The sequence below is a fragment of the Micropterus dolomieu genome, linkage group LG04 (genome assembly GCF_021292245.1).
Source record: "Micropterus dolomieu isolate WLL.071019.BEF.003 ecotype Adirondacks linkage group LG04, ASM2129224v1, whole genome shotgun sequence".
NCBI lineage: Eukaryota > Metazoa > Chordata > Actinopteri > Centrarchiformes > Centrarchidae > Micropterus > Micropterus dolomieu.
Window position 1 is genome coordinate 17,831,193 of NC_060153.1, and position 19,487 is coordinate 17,850,679.

Below are 19,487 nucleotides of genomic sequence, written 5' to 3' on the forward strand. Positions count from 1 at the left end.
AAAAACTCCTGCAGACTGAATATTTCATTCAGAAAATGGTGGGGACCTAAATTAAACTATAAGAGAGTGAATATGTAGTATCCAATATTTGTGCATTTGACTCATAACAGTTCAAAATAGCACTGTAGCAGCAAAACAGAGGGTCAGTGACCTTCTACGGGGAGAGCAGTGATTGGTGAACAGAGAGACAGAGTGGCCATTGGGCTGGGTCACTCTCCAAGCTACTGCAGAGCTTGTAATTGATGCTGAACTCTTTGATTTAATAAACTTTTATGATCAAGAACAGTGTCAAATGGGTTTCCTCTCAACACATCATCGCAGCATTATTTTTCAGACACCACACACATTAGACTAACTTTCACTGGGTGACCAGAAACCCAACTCCAAATGAATGCTATTGTTGCTCTGTGTCCGCTGGATGAGTAATTAGGCAACTATTTTCTAACTACTTTATAAGGTCAGCTGTGCTTCAACTTAAATTAGGTTAAATATATTTGGTAGAAAATATAAATTATATATGAATGACTATGAATGAGTTTTTTTTAATGCTTTCAGCACATCAAATTCCCATTGACCTCCACTGTATTGGGATGACTGCAGAAATATCAGCAGTGAAGCTCTCAACACCTCAGCTCATAAAACCAACAGCAGCATATCAACAATTAGCAGCCTTGACGACAACATGATGAATAATTGGGTGTGAATGCTGCAAGCATTTACATCCTATGTTATTGCTAACCTTTATTATTATTCTTCCGTCACGTTTTTTTGTCCGCTAACTAGTCCCACAGATTTTGACGTTCAAACTCCGTTCAAACTCCAAGTTGTCCGGCTCAATGAGGAATGGGGTGCTATTACTTTTGTCATTGATACCTTGAATACTTTTCAAAATATTCAAGGTTTTCCAGGACAATTTTCCCATTCTAACTGAATGAAGAGACTGTCAAAATCCTCCTCATACCTACTCCACTTTGAAAACTCACCAGTTCAGCATACTTTCAGCTACAGACTTGATATAAACTGTAAATTGGTCACAAGAAGTTAATCTATTAATGATGTATTCAGCTTTTTGATATATTTTATGGTTTTTTCACAGTCACTGTGTTTTATGCTTTTTTGAGCTCTTTTCTGAGTTTATAATGGGTGTGTATTGTGTGAGTTAGAGTGGGTTAGGGTTAGGGTTAGGGTTAGTAAATAAACCAAACCAAATAAACCAAATGACATGCAAATACATTTCATTAATATTGAGACTTCAGTGGCACCATCACAGAGAAGAAACAATTGAAAGAAAATATTCTCAGCTTAAGATACAGAGCAATGACCATGAACACCATCTTCTTATTTTTTCTTTGTACGGCTGTTCAGGGATGTATAGGAAAACACATTTATGTTTCAGAAAGTAGTGGCCTGCTGCTCAGAATTACTGTACACAACACTACACTGATCTTTCCTTTATTGATAGTGAGAGTGATCAAAACAAGTTCAAATCAGATGTAGGTGTGAACGTTGCAGTTGGACAGAATGGCAGAATTAACGTTGGATGGATCAGTCTCCAACAAGATCCCGGCAACAAAACTGCCTGGAAGTGGTCAGGAGGAGGATACGCTACATACCAAAACTGGGATGAAGGACAACCAGACAACACTTCGAATGATGAAAACAGTGCACAAGTCCTGCCTGATGGAAAATGGAACGATCATCAAGAAACAATACCAATACCTTTTTACTGCATCAACATTACCGTGGTGAAGATGTAGATGACATGGGAGGGGGCTCTGGAGTACTGCAGAAAGAATCACACAGACCTCTCCAGCCTTGTCTCTGAGACCGAGCACCTTCTGGCCCAGAAAGAAATCCAGAAAGACAGCGTCACTGAGCGGGTGTGGATCGGCCTGCGTTACCTGGAGGACCGCTGGCTGTGGATGAACGGTGACCCTACGTTGCACCAGGCCTGGACCCAAAGAGATCAGGACTACCAGTGTCCAATATGGACACGCTGCGGAGCTTTAACCAGAGGGGGAGTGTGGGAGAACCGGGACTGCCAGGAGGAACTCTACTTCATCTGCTACTAATTATCTTTCATGTCAGTTAAGTTTGTAATATCTCACTCTTGTTAGACAGGTAAGATGTTAGATTTTGACTTAAAGTTGCATGGATGTGATTACATGCATAAACAAAAAAAAGGCTCTGATACAAGCAAGGCTGTTTGGCTAACTTGAATCTTTTCCATGCTCTTAATGATTGTTAAAAATGAAATCCACTTTTGCTGGAGTCGGGGAGCTTGAACTTTTTTTGGCTCTAAAGTGGGGTGTGACTGAAATTTTTTGAGAACCACTGCTTTAAGCAAAGGGGGACTGTAGTAAAACTGGAACTCACTGGAGTTTGGAAACTGGAAATTCAGAATATTATATCTAGTAAATATGACATCTGTCACTGTTACTGACATCTAACACAAGAAAGGAACCGTAGTGTATAGAATATATGCATTTAGCATGTGACAGCTCCTATACAGAAAACAATAGGTATAGATAATATTCCAGTGTCTTCATTAAAGTCTCTGGCCGCTCATGGTGAATGACACGTTTTTGATGTGCCTAATATAATTTGAGCTATGAGAGCATTTATGTTGATCATTTTTGGATATAAGCTGGTGTGTGCCCGTGTCCGTCTACCATTTTGTCTTTCAGCAGGTGTCATTTGCATTCTTATACACCATCCCTTAGCTTGGTTTCCATATTCTGTACAATTACTCACTCAACACCTTCTGACAGGTTATTACTCAACTAATAGGTAAGTTGATTTTGAGGCAAATGCTAGATTTTTGAAGTGTAACACAACATATGTGTAAATTCAGCATTCCATGTAATTCATTTATCATTTAGCTATTCTCATGATGAACTGACTGTATTGTACTGTCCTGATTTTACATGAAGTCTGTTTTCACTCATCTCATTATACTGAATGTAATGTCAAAACTTTGTAAAGCTGGACATAATCTTTAAAAAAAAATAAAATGAACTGCCGTGTGCTGTGTTTGTGCATATTAATATTAAATATTACAAAATTTACACTGGAGTCCTTTTTAGGATTGATTTTGAATTGTTATTCATGTTATGAATGTTTATTTGAAAATTTATTTAAAATGTAACGAAATTATGGAATTGCATGATTTAAAATGGCTGGCCAGATACTATGTTTGTCACAGGTTTGTAGGGTTAAGCAGGTTGGAGGACCCAAATGCATACGGGGGAAAACAGAGAGACAGGCAGGCAGATTACTAGGGGAACTGACAGAACACGTTACAAAATACCAGACAAGAATCTAACTTCAGACAATAACAGAAACACCTGTAAACAGACAAACACCGACCAACTATAACACAGGGATCATAACAGACAAAACCTAAACGAGAACACAGAACTAGAACACAGAGTACAGAGCAGACTAAACTAAAATAATGCAGACAAAGAACTAGTAGTAAATACTAAGACATGAACTAAGGCACAGGACTAGGAACAAAGACATGGAACAAAAACACAGACTAAATAACAGATAATGAACTGACCAAACAATAAACTCAGAACTAAACTCAACAGAACAGATGAAAGGACTATAACGCAGATACAAAACCAACCTTAGAATCAAAACCCAGAAACAGAGAAACAAGAACCAACATACAGCACACAGGGAAGGTTTTTGGTGGTGCATGTGATTGAGCTGAAAATCTTGTAGAAATATTCCCTGGTCATTGTGGAGTTGAGGTAGACATTCCTTTTGGGCTTCTTAATTATTTACAAATAATATCCACAAAAATACACTATAATAGAAAATACTAAAGTGTAGTATAGTTTTTAGTATACTATACTAATAAATCTATAGTGCTGTCTAGAATAAATACTAATAACAGAATGTAATTTCGTGGATGCTTATGCTTTGATGAAAGGATTTGGAGTACACAAACAGGTTTACAAGAGGTTTACATAGCACGCAATCATGGCAGCTCCTAACACTTGATGACTCTCCAAGAGGATAATGTCAGCAGAAAAATATACTGACATAAGCACAGCTACAATTGAAATCACAGCCACTCTGAACCTGTCTGCCAGTTGTCTCCAAATATGGTAGCAGAAACCAAAAAATGAAGTCCAGTAAATCTAAACTTTCATCTTTCAATTATGCCATCTACACTGCTGTTTTGGGCAGTTCGATCGTAAAAATTGCCACCTCTGGTGAAGCTGAGATAAGACTCGGTGCCTGACTGTTAAAATGACAAATTGTTACGTCCCAGCTCACTAAGGGGAAAGGGGACGTACGCATAAACCAGATGTATTCGGTAGGGTGGAAAAGTTATTTATTTGTACAAGAGAGTTTTGACAAGGTTAACAAATTAGAGTTGGGGCAAGTAGGTGCTGCAAAAACATAAACTCAGGAAAACAAAAGGAGGTCCCTCCATAGGGGATTACTAACTCAAAACTAAAGTGAAAACAAAAACCTATATTTAGGGCATCTCAACACAAAACATAGGGAGCGCAGCACCCCTAAATCTAGTGACGCTAAACAAGGAAAAGTCTTATGTGTAGGGTGGGTGTCAGTGTTTACTCTAAGCCTGGCCCAGCTCTGCAGACACACAGTAAAACACAAACTAGATCCAGGTGGGTCTTTTAACATAAAACACCTAAATATATAATAATACTGACTCTCAGTAACAAACAAGCCACCGAAGTGAAGCTGCTGCAACAATATACATACGTTTTAGGCTCAATACAAGCAGTGGTCAGCACAGAGACAAAACATTTCAATGACATGGCGAGAACGAGAACGTCCTTGCACAGTATGGTGGCTTTTGTAGCAGCAGGCCTCAACCACAGCTCCCAGATTGGTGGACGGTCTCAGGACTGCTCCAATCAGAATAGCGGTAGGCGGGAGCAAACAGATCCTCACCAACAGCCAATCCTCAGCCGGGGATTGCACAGCCTATTACTGTGTTGTTGCTACTGAAAAGAAGAATCCATATAAGTTAATTTCACAGAGTTTTAATCTTCAGCAATGATCTCTGACGCTTTTTTAAGTGATGTTGTAACTAATGCTTTATTTCCAGCTCCTTCTGACTTCTTATACTTAGAAATGATATATATAACCGAAATGTTATCCTGTGTTAAATTTCCCCAGAGCAAATGATTGTTTGAAGAAATAATCAAAGTTATCCCAGTCTCCTCTCGTGGAACCATTGTCCCCCAAGAGAACAAACTAAGTATTACATGCCATCGTTCTGAAATGCCGTTTCTGCGGTTTAATTTACTTGTTAATCTGATGCCATGTCATTATAACTTGCTTATATATTCTCTAAGTAAGATTGTTTAACAGCCAGTATTATCCAAGAAGCTAGTTAAGTTCCTTTCATCTAATGTGATTCCTATGAAATGCTAACCATTTTAATGTTTAACTACTGACAATAACTCAATTGTTTTCCTTTTTATCAAATACTTAAAACTAAGAACGGTATAATTGTTTGACATCTAAGGTTCCATTGTGGAGAGGTATTTGATTACAATATGCGCAAATATATTTTAGAATAGACATATTAAAAGTTAAAAGACAGTCTCTCAGGAAACCGGAAACAAGCCCTCAGGGGAACAAAGCCAAGCCCCCTGGGACACACCCAAGAAGCCAGACAAACAAAACAGCGGAGCTCTTTGTTGCTCGCTCTCTCTTCTCGCTCTTCCCTTGTACTTCGGCTCTCCAGCAACTCTCAGCACGCGCTCAGCGTGCTCCGTCTCCCAGCAACGCCCTAAGAAGTCCGGCACGGCTTGCCGCGAAGATTCCTATGTTCTTTTCAAGCCACACACACGAAGCGCCGCGACCTCAGCTTTTCCCTCGTTTCCAGCATCTTACTTGCTTTATATTTTCTTTTGTTTGTTATAAGTTATTAGACCGTTATGTCACGCAATTTTAATTCAAGAATGACCAAGTTCTTTTAAGCTTTATTTTGGGACTGGTGTGGGCGAGCAGGCTTGGTGGATAGAGGACACAGGCTATCCAGGCACAAGCTTAGTGTAGAGATTGTGTGGCATCATTGACCTCAAGTGAGGAAAATGTGTTGAGGGAAGGTAGAGCGGAAGCTACCACTGAGGCAAAATGAGCGGGAGACACGTTGCAACACATGTAGAGGTGTGACTGTTAGGCACTGGAGTTGTGCCGAGTTGTTCACACCTTGCGGGACTTTCGGATAATTTAACACCGTTGATGAACCACACAAAGAATATTAAATCGTTTTTAAATAGCCGGCTACTTGAAATAGACCCACGAGGTGAATGCAGCGTGTGTGAGTTTTCCGTGCATGCAGTGCTGCCGACAGCTGCATGCACGAAAAACTCACACAAGACTGGTGAATGACAGGCGAGAGAGAGAGAGAGAGAGAGAGAAAAGGGTCTTTAGTGTAAATTGAATGAATAGAGACTGCAGCTCTGCAGCAGCGTCTCAAGATTAAAGAAGAGCTACCTAGTGTAACCCCCCACCCCCACCGCTCGCAATCCCTGCGCACAAAAAGACACATGATTCGACTATCAGTCAACTATAGGCAGGACTTGACAATTCTGATTCGACTATGTAAATCCTTATTCGAGGACAGCCCTACCAGAGATGTTTGACCATACACAGGTCTAGTGTCCTCACCTCTGTTTATGAAAACCACTCACAGCATAGTCAGGGGAACCTGCTATTAGACTCAATGGCACATTTTTTCTGTCTTTTTTTTGGTCCAGATCAGCATTAAGTCATACATCATACATTACCAGTCAATTCTGCATCAGTGTGTTGTGGAGGCCTAAAGGTTAGAGAAGAAGGTGACCGGTACGTTTGGTGTTTCATCCCTGGACAGTAAGGATAAATCTGAGTGGAGAAGGTGAAACAGCATTGCTTACCCCTCCCTCATTTACTCCCAGGTTGTAAAGCACAATCTCATAAAAAAAAGCCTAAAGATAAAACAGTAAAGATTATACTGATGATAACATTAAAAAGCTAATTAAGATAATCATTATTCATCAGCAGGCTGATTGGTCCATTACCACCACCAAGGCACCCATGAGCAAGGCCCTTAACCCCTAACTCTCATGGGAAACCAATCAGACTGTGGATGTTACTGTGAATGTGTATAACTGAGGTAATGGTAAAGGAGGAGTGAAAAGAATGCATTCCCTAAAATTTCAGCAAATAAAACCCAACCGTATGCATGGCTATATACATGTACCACCAGAGGTGGAAATATGTTGTTTGTTATTTGGATGATTTTCCTACAGTATTTCCCATACAACATTTAATTTGATAAATGACTTTACTTGTTTTTGTTTGCCATTAAATTACAAAACAGCTCACATCAAGGTAGAGGCTGCATTTGCTGTGCTGTTGTATCTTCATCAATGTCAGATATAGAAATCTGGCCTCACAGAAAACTAACCCGGGGGGTGGGGATCCCTTCTCACACTGCTCCTTGTCTCTATGTCAACACCTAGCTATTACTTCAGTTATTGTGTGCATTCACCTCTGGTCCACCTCCTACAGATCTACATTTCATGGAGCTAAAGAAAGAAAGGAGCTGCCAGGAGCCTTACATTTCTCTTGTTTCTCTCTGACTGTCCAAGGAGACCCTGACATAGATTTCAAACAATGCTGGTTCATTTTTTTGCTTTTTGCAAGCTCAAAATGCTGTATCAAATGCACCTCTCAGTCATTTCATGGTGTTAAATTCTATTACACTTAGAGACATACAGAAAATATGCTTTTCAGCCCATTCTCATCCCGGTAATTGCACACACACACACAACACACACTCCCTACAAGCACCTTTTTTTGCAAAACGCACGAAGTACTCATCAAACACTTTGCTCCAAGCACTTCATCACTTTATGAACTACTTTTAAGCACCGGCTCTTCACATCAAAAGAAATCAAAGCAATCTATTAACAAATGCCTTCATTCCTACCATGCTTCAATTTTGGTAAAAGGAAAAGAAAAATATTGCAATCAATGTGCTTATTGAGCAGTTTGCCAAGGTGGCCGGCTTAGCCTTCATTCCCACCACTAAACCTCTTATTCCTCTCTCATCTGCAGACTGTCACTTCTGCACTAATAGCTGGTGCAAGGCTTGAACCTGCCATTTTATGTATGTAAAGGTATGTGTGTTAATCCCAGGGTCTCACAAACATTGTATAAAGCTCACTTAATAATGTTTTACTTTAAGAAAAGTACAATGTTTCAAGTCCAACTTGGCTCTTCATCATGTACCCACTTTTACATCTATTTTTGCATCTATCTGTATCTGTGTACACTGACAAGCTGTGCATTCGTCAAGCCAGTTAAACCTAATGTTCACTGATCACACTGTCCCTGCAGTGACTGCTGGGTCATCACTGTGTTACTGTTGTAGCAGAAGCTATCCATGAGATATTGCCTCATTCTAAAAAGTGGAGACTCTGAATTTATTATCACTTTTTGGTAAGCAGAAAGAAGCCCGCACTGCGTCCTTGATACATTTCTGGGCTTCAGGGTTGCTGCCTCTGTAAGTAGCTCAAGGTGCCCGGATGAGTGGAATAGAGTGTTTTCCTCAGAGGCTGTTTTCTGTCTTCATTTTAAATTAAACATTCCCTCTCCGTCTCATAAATTCACTTACATACCCTCACATGCACACAAGTGCTCATGACTGCAGACTTGTAAAGAGTTTGCTCATTCTTTGATTTATTCATTGCCTTCTGCTCAATATGTGGAAAGTGAAATTGAAGTAAACAACATGGCATCTTTTGTCTTATCCCTTCATTCAAGTGTCATTTTCAGCATGAAACTGAATTCACCTACAGTGCAAGGTCTTAGTTATGTTTGTAAATATGGAAGATGAAGTAAGGCTCTATTTAGGTGCTTTCATCAAAAATTTTGTTTTTGAGACTGCCACATACACAACACAGTCTGTCTTTTTTTCACAGAAGACATTTTGACATGTCACAGAAGGAAAAGCACAGGTGCTAATAATAAACTTAATGATGAATTTCATTTAGCTGCTTCAGTTCCAGGGTCCTGGTATTGTGCATGCTGGCTCACAGCCAGACTGTCACGGCTTACTGAGACACTTTAATCGGACAGAGCCATCGTAATGTTATTAGTAACACCTGAGCTTTTCCTACTATGATAAGTCAAAATGTCAACTGTGAAATATTCTTGTTTCATATCTTGTGTGAAAGCATTTTTATGAATGGTTTAGACTTTCAGACCATTTACAGGAAGTTCAGTGGTTCCCGTGTAAACTGGAAACAAGAAAATACATGGAGAAATGCATTGAAATAAGCACACAATTATAAATCGCCCTTGACAGCTCAGTTTTTTAAACAGATGGCCACTATGGGAGCAAACTGCCACTCACCTCTTTGATCTCTCCTCAAGTGGTGCAGAGGAATTGTTTACTGTCTTACAATATAATGTTCATACAGCAAGGATGTTTGTTAGGCCAATTTCATATATTATTTGGTCCTTACAAAAACAGAAACTTCAATTCTCCATTCAACTATTTCTTGGCTGGTAGCAGTTTCCAGGAAAGCGAAGCGAACCAGCAAAGACTCCAGGAAGTTACTGGTCTCAGTTTTGTAAGGATTAAGCAAACAAGACATAACATGTTTATTAGTGAATTTAAAAGGCTAGTTCACTAAGTGCTAAGCTAAGCTAACAGGTTGTAGTCTAACATTTACCATTCAGTGTGAGAGTCAGTCTTCTCATATAACTCTCAAATAAAAGCGATTAGGCGTATTTATCAATCAAACTATTCCTTTGAGTTCCCTATCTAATATAAAAGAGTAACATGTTGATTCTGGTTTGAAATGGATTGTCTCTTCATCTGCCAAGTCATATCAGAGGTGAAGGGCCACAAAAAATGTTCAATAACCTTGATTATCAAAAAGCCTCTTCAGATTCTCACTTCATTTCCTCCGTAATTGAAATCTGATGAGCTTTAAGCCTCTGAATTGACATCATGGCTGCCTAATGTCTTTAGCTACTCCAGCCAACCATGTGTAGACCTTTTTTCACTTTTCCTTGTGGACAAAACAATGATGCTGCGAACCTGTCAGGCAAGACACACTGAGGAACGGGAGAATTCCAAGGGAATTCCCTACCACAGCTGCGAAGGAAGCAGATGGGAGTAGGTTAAGGAAGCTGAGAGGCGTCATTCATCTTTATAAGACCCTCATTCCATCGGGGTCGAAGCAAGCAGAGGAAGAGGAAACAGAGGAGAGGGAAATGAAGGATAGAGGGAGGGGTGGATAGAAAGATGTGGGTTATCTGTAAATGTTGCAGAGATATCTGTGATAGTCTGCCACTGCTGATGGAAGGTTGCAGTCGTTGGCAGCTTGTATCGCAAAGGGAGAAAGGGGTGTGTGCGTGTGAGGAACTGGTGGGAGGGAAGTGATGGATGAGGAAGGGGAAAAGGAGGGAAGTACCAAGGGAGGGTGGGTGATGCATAGCTGAGGACAGATGGAGAGTGAGGAGGGGGGTTCAGGAGTACGGAAAAGAAGGAGAGGAGGCATGGAATTCTCATCCTCTCAGGACAAGGTTTGCACCAGTGGTGGATGAAGTACTGAGATCCTTTACTTAAGTAAAAGTACACCTCACTGTAAAAAAAAATGTACTTATTAAAAGTACTATCTGTGACTGTTTTCCTATTATATCTTATATCATTAGATTATTATCACTCATGCATTAATGTAAAAGCAGGACTTGATTTGACTGCTGTTGGTTGAGGTTGAACAATCTTAGTATCACACTGTAATTAATGATTATTTTCATTATGAATGAATCTGCTGATTACTTTCTCCATTAATTGTAAAATTTCTGAAAATAGTGAGAAATGTTGTCACAATTACCCAGAGTCCAAAGTGACACCTTCATAATGCTTGTTTTGTCAGTCAAAGCCTCAAAACTATTGAAAAAATCAAAAGGAGAAGCAGCAAATCTTCACATTTGTGAAGCTGGGACCATGAAATGTTTTTACATTAAAAACGACTAGTTACCTATTAAATTTCAATTTAAAATAAAATTCAATTTATACCCACTACTGTACTAGCTGTACTTGTATAAAATGTTGGGTAGTTTAATTTATAACAAAACATCATATGTATTTTATTAACTATTCACATGTTTTGTGTGCAAAAAAAATTTACTTGTAAAGTAACTGAAGCTAAAATGTAAATGTAGTGAAGTAAAACGTACAATATTTCCCTCTGATATGTAGTGGAGTAGAAGTAGTGGCATGAAACGAAAATACTCATGTAGAGTACAGATACCTCTAACTTGTACTTCAGTGCAATACTTGAGCCAATGTTCTTAGTTACGGTCCACCACTGGTTTGCACAAACTTTCATGCCAATCCCTTCATTAGATGATGAGATAGTTCAGTCTGGACCAAAGTTGTAGACTGAACGAGTGATAGACTTACGTTGCCGCTAGCATGGTTCTAGGGATGGCTAGCAGTGTTCAATTAAACAGCAGCATTAATGAAAAACGTTGGTTCTGAGCCCGGATGTACAGGCTATTAGACACGTGTATTGCCTCCCTGAAGGCAGGGTAGCAAACAGTTTAACTGTTCCTCTCGGACGTTCACGGTAGCTGTTATGAATGGATGGTACCTGAGCACTGATGGTGAGCTGTTTAGTTTTAACATCCCACTGCAAGGCAGAGAGCATCCGGACAAAAGTCAACCAGGATGAGGACATATCCACCCATCATTGTTCTTGTTACAATAGACTCCAAACACCCAGCCTATATGCAGTACATACTTTATATTTGAGGCTGGTAAGTTAATGGCTAATCTGTGGAGATAAATTTGTCTCAGTATTATTTGTGTGAACAGCTCAACAATTCATATGTAAATGTGTAATCTGTAAATATAAAACACATTCCACAAACACAAAAAAGATTTGTAAACTCGCAAAAATATTTTGCAAATATAAAACAGATCTACAAATCCATAATCAAATTCCACAAATAAAAAAATAATCTGTGAATACATTGAATTAATTTACAAATGAATGAAAAGCATTTGTGAATATCTTCCTAACATTTACATGTTTCTAACAGGCATTTGTAAATCCAGTTTTTATTTGTCAATCTTAATTCTACATTTGTGGTTATGTATTGTACTGACAGAGTTTTGAGACAAACTTTCCACAAGTCTGAACAAAAATCCACTTGTATCACACTGCATGTGATCTCCTGCTGATCATTATTTAGGCTACGCCCATCAAAGCAGGAGCCCACAGTCTTATGAGCTGGTTTTTAATAATCAGCAATAAGTAATGTGTATTCATTATTTTATTATGTTAAGGGGTCACAGTGAGTATTAATGCATGTTAATTTGTTGTGCATATGTACTGTATATTATCTAGCACACACTTTCGTATACATTTCTATTTGACTATGAAAGGCATGAGGATGCTCATGGGCAACTTTCAGGTCCCTTAAGCAGTGGGCTTGCTCTGCTTCTGAAGTTGCCATACTATCAAAGACCTTAACCAGGGTCTGTCGCTTGTCATAGCTTATAACAGTTAATGTAGCTTAACTGAAACTATGTAACGAGCGATCAAAATACAACGCATTTCTACATAGACATTAACTACGTTACATTAACCATTGTACAATAACACAGTGACAGCACCCTGGTTAAGGTCTTTGACGGTAACTGAAGAAGTTGCATTGTTCTAGTTGTACAGCATCTAAATAGCTAAATAAAAAGTTGTTGTGAAAGTTGGGGAAGATATTCACAAATGCTTTGGATTTAAAAATAATTGATTTAATGTATTTACAGATATTTTTTATTTGTAATTTGTTTGTGTATTTGCAGATCTGTTTTATATTTATAGAATATTTTCAAGTTTGCGGAAAGTGTTTTATATTTACAGATTACATATTTACACACATTGTTGATCTATTCACACAAAAAATATTGAGATAAATCTATCTCCATACTGACCTTAGCGTTAAGGTAGCTGAGGGGCGACACATTTCCTGAACAGCATGAGCAGCACAGTTGCCAGCAGGCCAGTTTATGTCTCCAACCAACATGAAATTATTTGTTTTTTAGTGTAATTTCATAGATTTTCATGTAACTGGGAATTAAGTACCACAGGCTAAAATCCTGACATACTCTATACATCTACCATTTCAGCAGCTTGTGTGGAACAACCAATCCATATTTGTGCTTTTCAAACCCAGTACCTCCATTTGGGAACCGAAGGATCTAGCAGCTGGCCAAAGGGTAATCCCCACCTCCCATATGAGCAGGATATTTGGCTTACAAGTCTTCAGGCAGTGCTGCTACTCTGCCTGGGAAAAGCTTTTTCTTCCCTGTCATTCGGCTGCTGTGATCCCCAGTGACTGCTAAGGGGGGGAGCAGTCTAATCAGGAGACCATGGGTGATGGGAGACAAGAGCGTGCTCCGAATAAAACCAGGTTCAAATGCATCTGTGGCCTGCTGTCACAGTCTGGAGAAAGGTAGGGAGAGAGTGGGAGAAAGAACAGGAAAATAAGAGAAGAGAGGCAGAAAGGAGAGGGAGTCAGGGAGGTTTAGTGAAAAGAGATTAATTGGAAAAAATAGAAAGGGGGAAGAGAAAAAGACAGATAAAAATACCGGAGATGAGGAGAAAGACAGGAAGAGAGTATCCCTCAGCTCCACCACCTACTCACAGTCTGTTGAGTTTAATTAAATATCAGTGAGGGTGGACAAGTGCAAGATAAAATCGACAAAACATTTAAGTGGTGCAGAAGTGGGTATTCTCATGAAATCATTTGTCGTGTAGACCCATGAATGGCTTGGGATGATATTCTGCAAATATTTTAGAACATGTGCGAGACGTAAAATAAGCTGGTGTAGCTGGAGTGAAAAACTTGCTGTATAAACACACTTCTCTGACACCGAAGTCATGGAAAAAGTCATGAAAACCAACAAGTTTCATGGTGTTCGTTTGGACTTTTGTGTGTCTACACTGCCAATGTGGACTTCAGAGCTTTCTGCTAAAGATTGGATCAAATTCTGCCATGGAGGCTTAAACTGGTTTCTATATGGTAGTGTTTGGCTCCATCTTCTGGAGATTCAAGGAAAGATCACAGCCTTCACTGCAAGGCAAGCTGATACAGAAAAGAGGCAACATTTTAAAAGTTGATTGATGTTCTGCCAGGGATAAAGCAGTCACACCTTGTGCCTTAAATATGCAAGGGATTATTGGGTCAGAACTAAAACTAAAAGTCGAAAACTAAAAGTCGAAATCAAAAACTAAAAGTCGAAGTCGAAAATGAATTTGGTATTTAGGATTGGGCATTTAGTCATTTAGCCATTTAGGATTGGGGATTTAGGATTGGGAAATTGGGGATTTAGGATTGGGGGTTTTGGGGATTGGGGTTTTGGGGATCGGGGATTTGGGGATTTGGGGATTGAGGATTGAGTCCTGTATGCAAACGAGGAGGCGTGACCCAAAGGCTGCAGGGAGGGTTTGGAATGGCTGAGGCGCAGAGGCACTTTATGGACTGCAGGGGGAGCTCTGACTGCCAGCACACTGCCATGAAAGCAAGCAGAGGAAGTGAGCATGGTTGGAGGGAGGACTATCATTTACAATACCATAACTAAAAGTGTACAGCATTTCTGTCCATGTTGCCTCACACACGAAGTCAACAGTGAAAGGAATGCTGTCCATCTGACAAGAAAGCAGCGGACAGTACAGCAGGTAAGATATAATAACATTAGCAAGTTAGCTATATTCTGCGGCGGTTTGTGGGGGGGGCACCAGGGGCCAGTGCCCCACTAACACAGCCCTTGGACCCCCGTATGGCCCCCACTCTGAACGAAAAGTCTACACAGTCCTAATCAATTAGCGGCCCGCGTGCCACATCCGGCCGGAAGCAACCTCCATGCGGCCCAGCACATGATCTAATATAGCCTATATGACAACAAAAGTACACTACATGTATAGTGTATGAAAGTATCTAAAGAGTGAGCTACTGTATATCATTCCTTCTCATCTCTGTTGAGTTTCATATGCGCTGTATCGATCACCACCAATCAAGGCTCAACATTTACTGTCGGACCTGCAGCCTCTCCACTCCTGTATGTGTCTGCAGAGCCTCCACTCCACACACACACACGTGCGCAAACACACAGAACGAAGTCAGCCACTTCATCAGTGGACATTACCGACATTCATGTCTCCTTAGTGTACGTAGGCCTACGTGGTTCAATAAAAGCTTTGCGAGTAAAAAGCAACTACTTTACCAACACATATGGGTGTATTTATGTTTCAATATTATTTGTGTGAACAGATGAGTGATCTGTGTGTAAATGTGTAATCTGTAAATACACTGCTCAAAAAAATAAAGGGAACACTTAAACAACACAATGTAACTCCAAGTCAATCACACTCCTGTGAAATCAAACTGTCCACTTAGGAAGCAACACTGATTGACAATCAATTTCACATGCTGTTGTGCAAATGGAATAGGCAACAGGTGGAAATTATAGGCAATTAGCAAGACCAATAAAGGAGTGGTTCTGCAGGTGGTGACCACAGACCACTTGTCAGGTCCTATGCTTCCTGGCTGATGTTTTGGTCACTTTTGAATGCTGGTGGTGCTTTCACTCTAGTGGTAGCATGAGACCGAGTCTACAACCCACAGTGGCTCAGGTAGTACAGCTCATCCAGGATGGCACATCAATGCGAGCTGTGGCAAGAAGGTTTGCTGTGTCTGTCAGCGTAGTGTCCAGAGCATGGAGGCGCTACCAGGAGACAGGCCAATACATCAGGAGATGTGGAGGAGGCCGTAGGAGGGCAACAATCCAGCAACAGGACCGCTACCTCCGCCTTTGTGCAAGGAGGAGCAGGAGGAGCACTGCCAGAGCCCTGCAAAATGACCTCCAACAGGCCACAAATGTGCATGTGTCTGCTGAAGCGGTCAGAAACAGACTCCATGAGGGTGGTATGAGGGCCCGACGTCCACAGGTGGGGGTTGTGCTTACAGCCCAACACCGTGCAGGACGTTTGGCATTTGCCAGAGAACACCAAGATTGGCAAATTCACCACTGGCGCCCTGTGCTCTTCACAGATGAAAGCAGGTTCACACTGAGCACGTGACAGATGTGAGAGAGTCTAGAGACGCCGTGGAGAACATTCTGCTGCCTGCAACATCCTCCAGCATGACCGGTTGGAGGTGGGTCAGTAATGGTGTGGGGTGGCATTTCTTTGGGGGACTGCACAGCCCTCCATGTGCTCGCCAGAGGTAGCCTGACTGCCATTAGGTACCGAGATGAGATCCTCAGACCCCTTGTGACAGCATATGCTGGTGCGGTTGGCCCTGGGTTCCTCCTAATGCAAGACAATGCTAGACCTCATGTGGCTGGAGTGTGTCAGCAGTTCCTGCAAGAGGAAGGCATTGATGCTATGGACTGGCCCGCCCGTTCCTCAGACGTGAATCCAATTGAGCACATCTGGGACATCATGTCTGGCTCCATCCACCAACGCCACGTTGCACCACAGACTGTCCAGGAGTTGGCGGATGCTTTAGTCCAGGTCTGGGAGGAGATCCCTCAGGAGACCATCCGCCACCTCATCAGGAGCATGCCCAGGCGTTGTAGGGAGGTCAAACAGGCACGCGGAGGCCACACACACTACTGAGCCTCATTTTGACTTCTTTTAAGGACATTACATCAAAGTTGGATCGGCCTGTAGTGTGGTTTTCCACTTTGATTTTGAGTGTGACTCCAAATCCAGACCTCCATGGGTTGATAAATTTGATTTCCATTGATAATTTTTGTGTGGTTTTGTTGTCAGCACATTCAACTATGTAAAGAACGGAGTATTTAATGAGATTATTTCATTCATTCAGATCTAGGATGTGTTATTTTAGTGTTCCCTTTATTTTTTTGAGCAGTGTATAAAACACTTTGCACAAACACAAAATGAAGATTTGTAAACTCACAAAAATATTTTGCAAATAGAAAACAGAACTGCAACTACACAATTCCACAAATAATAAAAATATCTGTGAATATATTTAATTGTTTACAAATAAAGCCCTTCATGGACTAGCTCCAGTATATATTACTGATCTGTTGAAGCCACATGCTCCTTCAAGGTCATTAAGGTCTGCAAACCAGTCTCTTCTTGTTGTCCCTAAAACACAGCTGAAGAGCAGGGGGGATCAAGCTTTCTCAGTCGCAGCCCCGAGACTGTGGAATGAATTGCCTCTCCATATCAGACTGGCACCACGCCTTCCGGTTTTTAAATGACGACTTAAAACACATTTTTATTCCTTGGCTTTTAATCTGGCATGAGAACTGTATGTTGTATTTGTCTGGTGTTGTATTTTGTCTATTTATTGTTTCATGTCAATGTACAGCACTTTGGTAAACCTGGTTGTTTTTAAATGTGCTTTAGAAATAAAGTTTGATTGAAATAAATGAACCACATTTGTGAATATCTTCCTCACATTTACTACTTTCAAATAGGCATTTGTGAGTCCTGCCTGTATTTGTCAATCTCAGTTCTTCACACACGGAGTGTTAGGGGACAGGACAGAAAGGACCCAAACGCAACGCTCAGAGGGAAGGAGGTTTTATTGAGGGTTCACGGATGGGGCTAGGGAAGAGGTGAGGGAGGAGAGGTGGACGCCGGGGGACGCGGGCACGGAGGACCAAGGAGCAGGCGAGGCACAGGTGGTGAGGCGAGGAGCAGGGAGGAGCCGGGAGGGCACCGTGGAGGAAGCCCGAGAGGAGAGGACCGGAGGATGAGCCCAGCCGACTGAACGGATGACGAGGGTGAGTGAAAACAGATAGAAAGACAGGGTTAGTGACTGGAGCGACAAAATGCAGGGAAAATGAGAAAAAACAAGGAACATGAGAGCCTGAACGTAGAGGTGGCATCGGGTAAGGAGCAATGACGATCAAGCGAGGATGGTGTGGAGAACCGGGGTTGAAATACAGGCAGGGATGAGGTCGATTACTGGCAGGTGTGGCAGGCTGACGAGCAGGTGTAGGTAGTTGGCTGGGCTAAGGAGCCGAGGGAGAGAGGAGGAGAACACAGGGAGGCAGGCAGAGCAAAACAATGGGTGAAATAAAGTGAGAAAAAAGAGGAAAACCAGGACACTCACCGTCAGCTGGGCTGACCCCACAATAGGGCCCCCCCCTCAACGGACACCCCAAGGCGGCCCACCCGGCTTGTCAGGATGAGCCCTGTAGAAATCAGTTAGGAGGGACTTGTCCAAGATCTGGCTGGAGGGAACCCAGGAGCGCTCCTCTGGGCCGTAACCGGCCCAGTCCACCAGGTAGCGGTATCCCCGACCCCTACGCCGCGCGTCCAGGAGTCGGCGCACCGTGTAGGCGGGGTGACCATCAATTATCCGTGGAGGGGGAGGCGCTGCCCCTGGTACGGAGAGGGAGCTGGTGGCGACAGGCTTGACTCTAGAGACGTGGAAAACAAAAAAGGGTGGACCTTCAGGTGGGACGGGAGGGTTAGGCGTACTGCGGAGGGGTTAACGATGGCCTCAATGGGATAGGGGCCGATGAATCAGGGGGCAAGCTTCTTGGAAGGGACCTGCAGGGGAAGGTCCCTGGAGGAGAGCCAGACTCGCTGCCCAGGCCGGTAGGCGGGCGCAGGGGCCCGGTGGCGGTCTGCCAGCTGGCGGTTGCGGGCCGCGGTACGGAGAAGGGCGGCCCTGGCCTCCCTCCAGATCCGGCAGCAACGCCTGAGGTGGGCCTGCACAGAGGGGACCGCCACCTCCTCCTCTAGGGACGGGAACGGGGGGGCTGGTAACCCAAGGCGCACATGAAGGGGGACATACCAGTGGCAGCGCTGACCTGGGAGTTGTGAGCGTACTCAATCCAGGGGATGTAGGAACTCCAGGAGGTGGGGCTGCGGTACGCCACACACCTGAGTGCCGCCCCCAGATCCTGGTTGGCCCGCTCGGACTGTCCGTTGGTTTGGGGGTGATAGCCCGAAGAGAGACTGGCAGTGGAACCAAAGGCACGGCAGAAGAATTTCCAGACCTGGGATGTGAACTGGGGGCCCCGGTCCGAGACGATGTCCAGAGGGATTCCATGGAGGCGGAAGACGATGTCGATAAGCTGGCGGGCAGTTTCCAGAGAGGAGGGGAGTTTGGGTAGGGGAATGAAGTGGGCAGACTTAGAAAAGCGGTCAACGACAGTGAGAATGGTGGTGTTTCCGTTTGAGCTGGGGAGACCAGTGACAAAGTCCAGGTCGATATGGGACCAGGGACGACCGGGAGGGGGCGAAGCAGATCGGCGGGCGGTTGATGGGAGGGTTTGGCGCGGGCGCACACCTCACAAGCTGCCATGAAGGCTCGGCAGTCCCTCTCTATCGAGGGCCACCAGAGCCGTTGGCGGAGCAGAAAGAGGGTGCGGGCCATCCCAGGGTGGCAGCTGAACTTGGAGGCGTGAGCCTGTTCTCCAGAAG

The 19,487-nt window shown here is 42.6% G+C and overlaps 1 protein-coding gene across 1 annotated transcript; it reads left to right on the plus strand.

Annotated features, from left to right (window-relative positions):
• Positions 1–1,757: 1,757 nt before the first annotated feature.
• On the plus strand, positions 1,758–2,072 carry LOC123969709 (dromaiocalcin-1-like). The gene has a single exon (XM_046047336.1). It carries the CDS (start codon positions 1,758–1,760, stop codon positions 2,070–2,072), a length of 315 nt encoding a protein of 104 aa, XP_045903292.1.
• Positions 2,073–19,487: the final 17,415 nt, after the last annotated feature.

Coding starts and splice junctions, on each gene's coding strand:
- LOC123969709 (XM_046047336.1), top strand. CDS start 1,758: ATGACATGGGAGGGGGCTCTGGAGTACTGCAGAAAGAATCACACAGAC.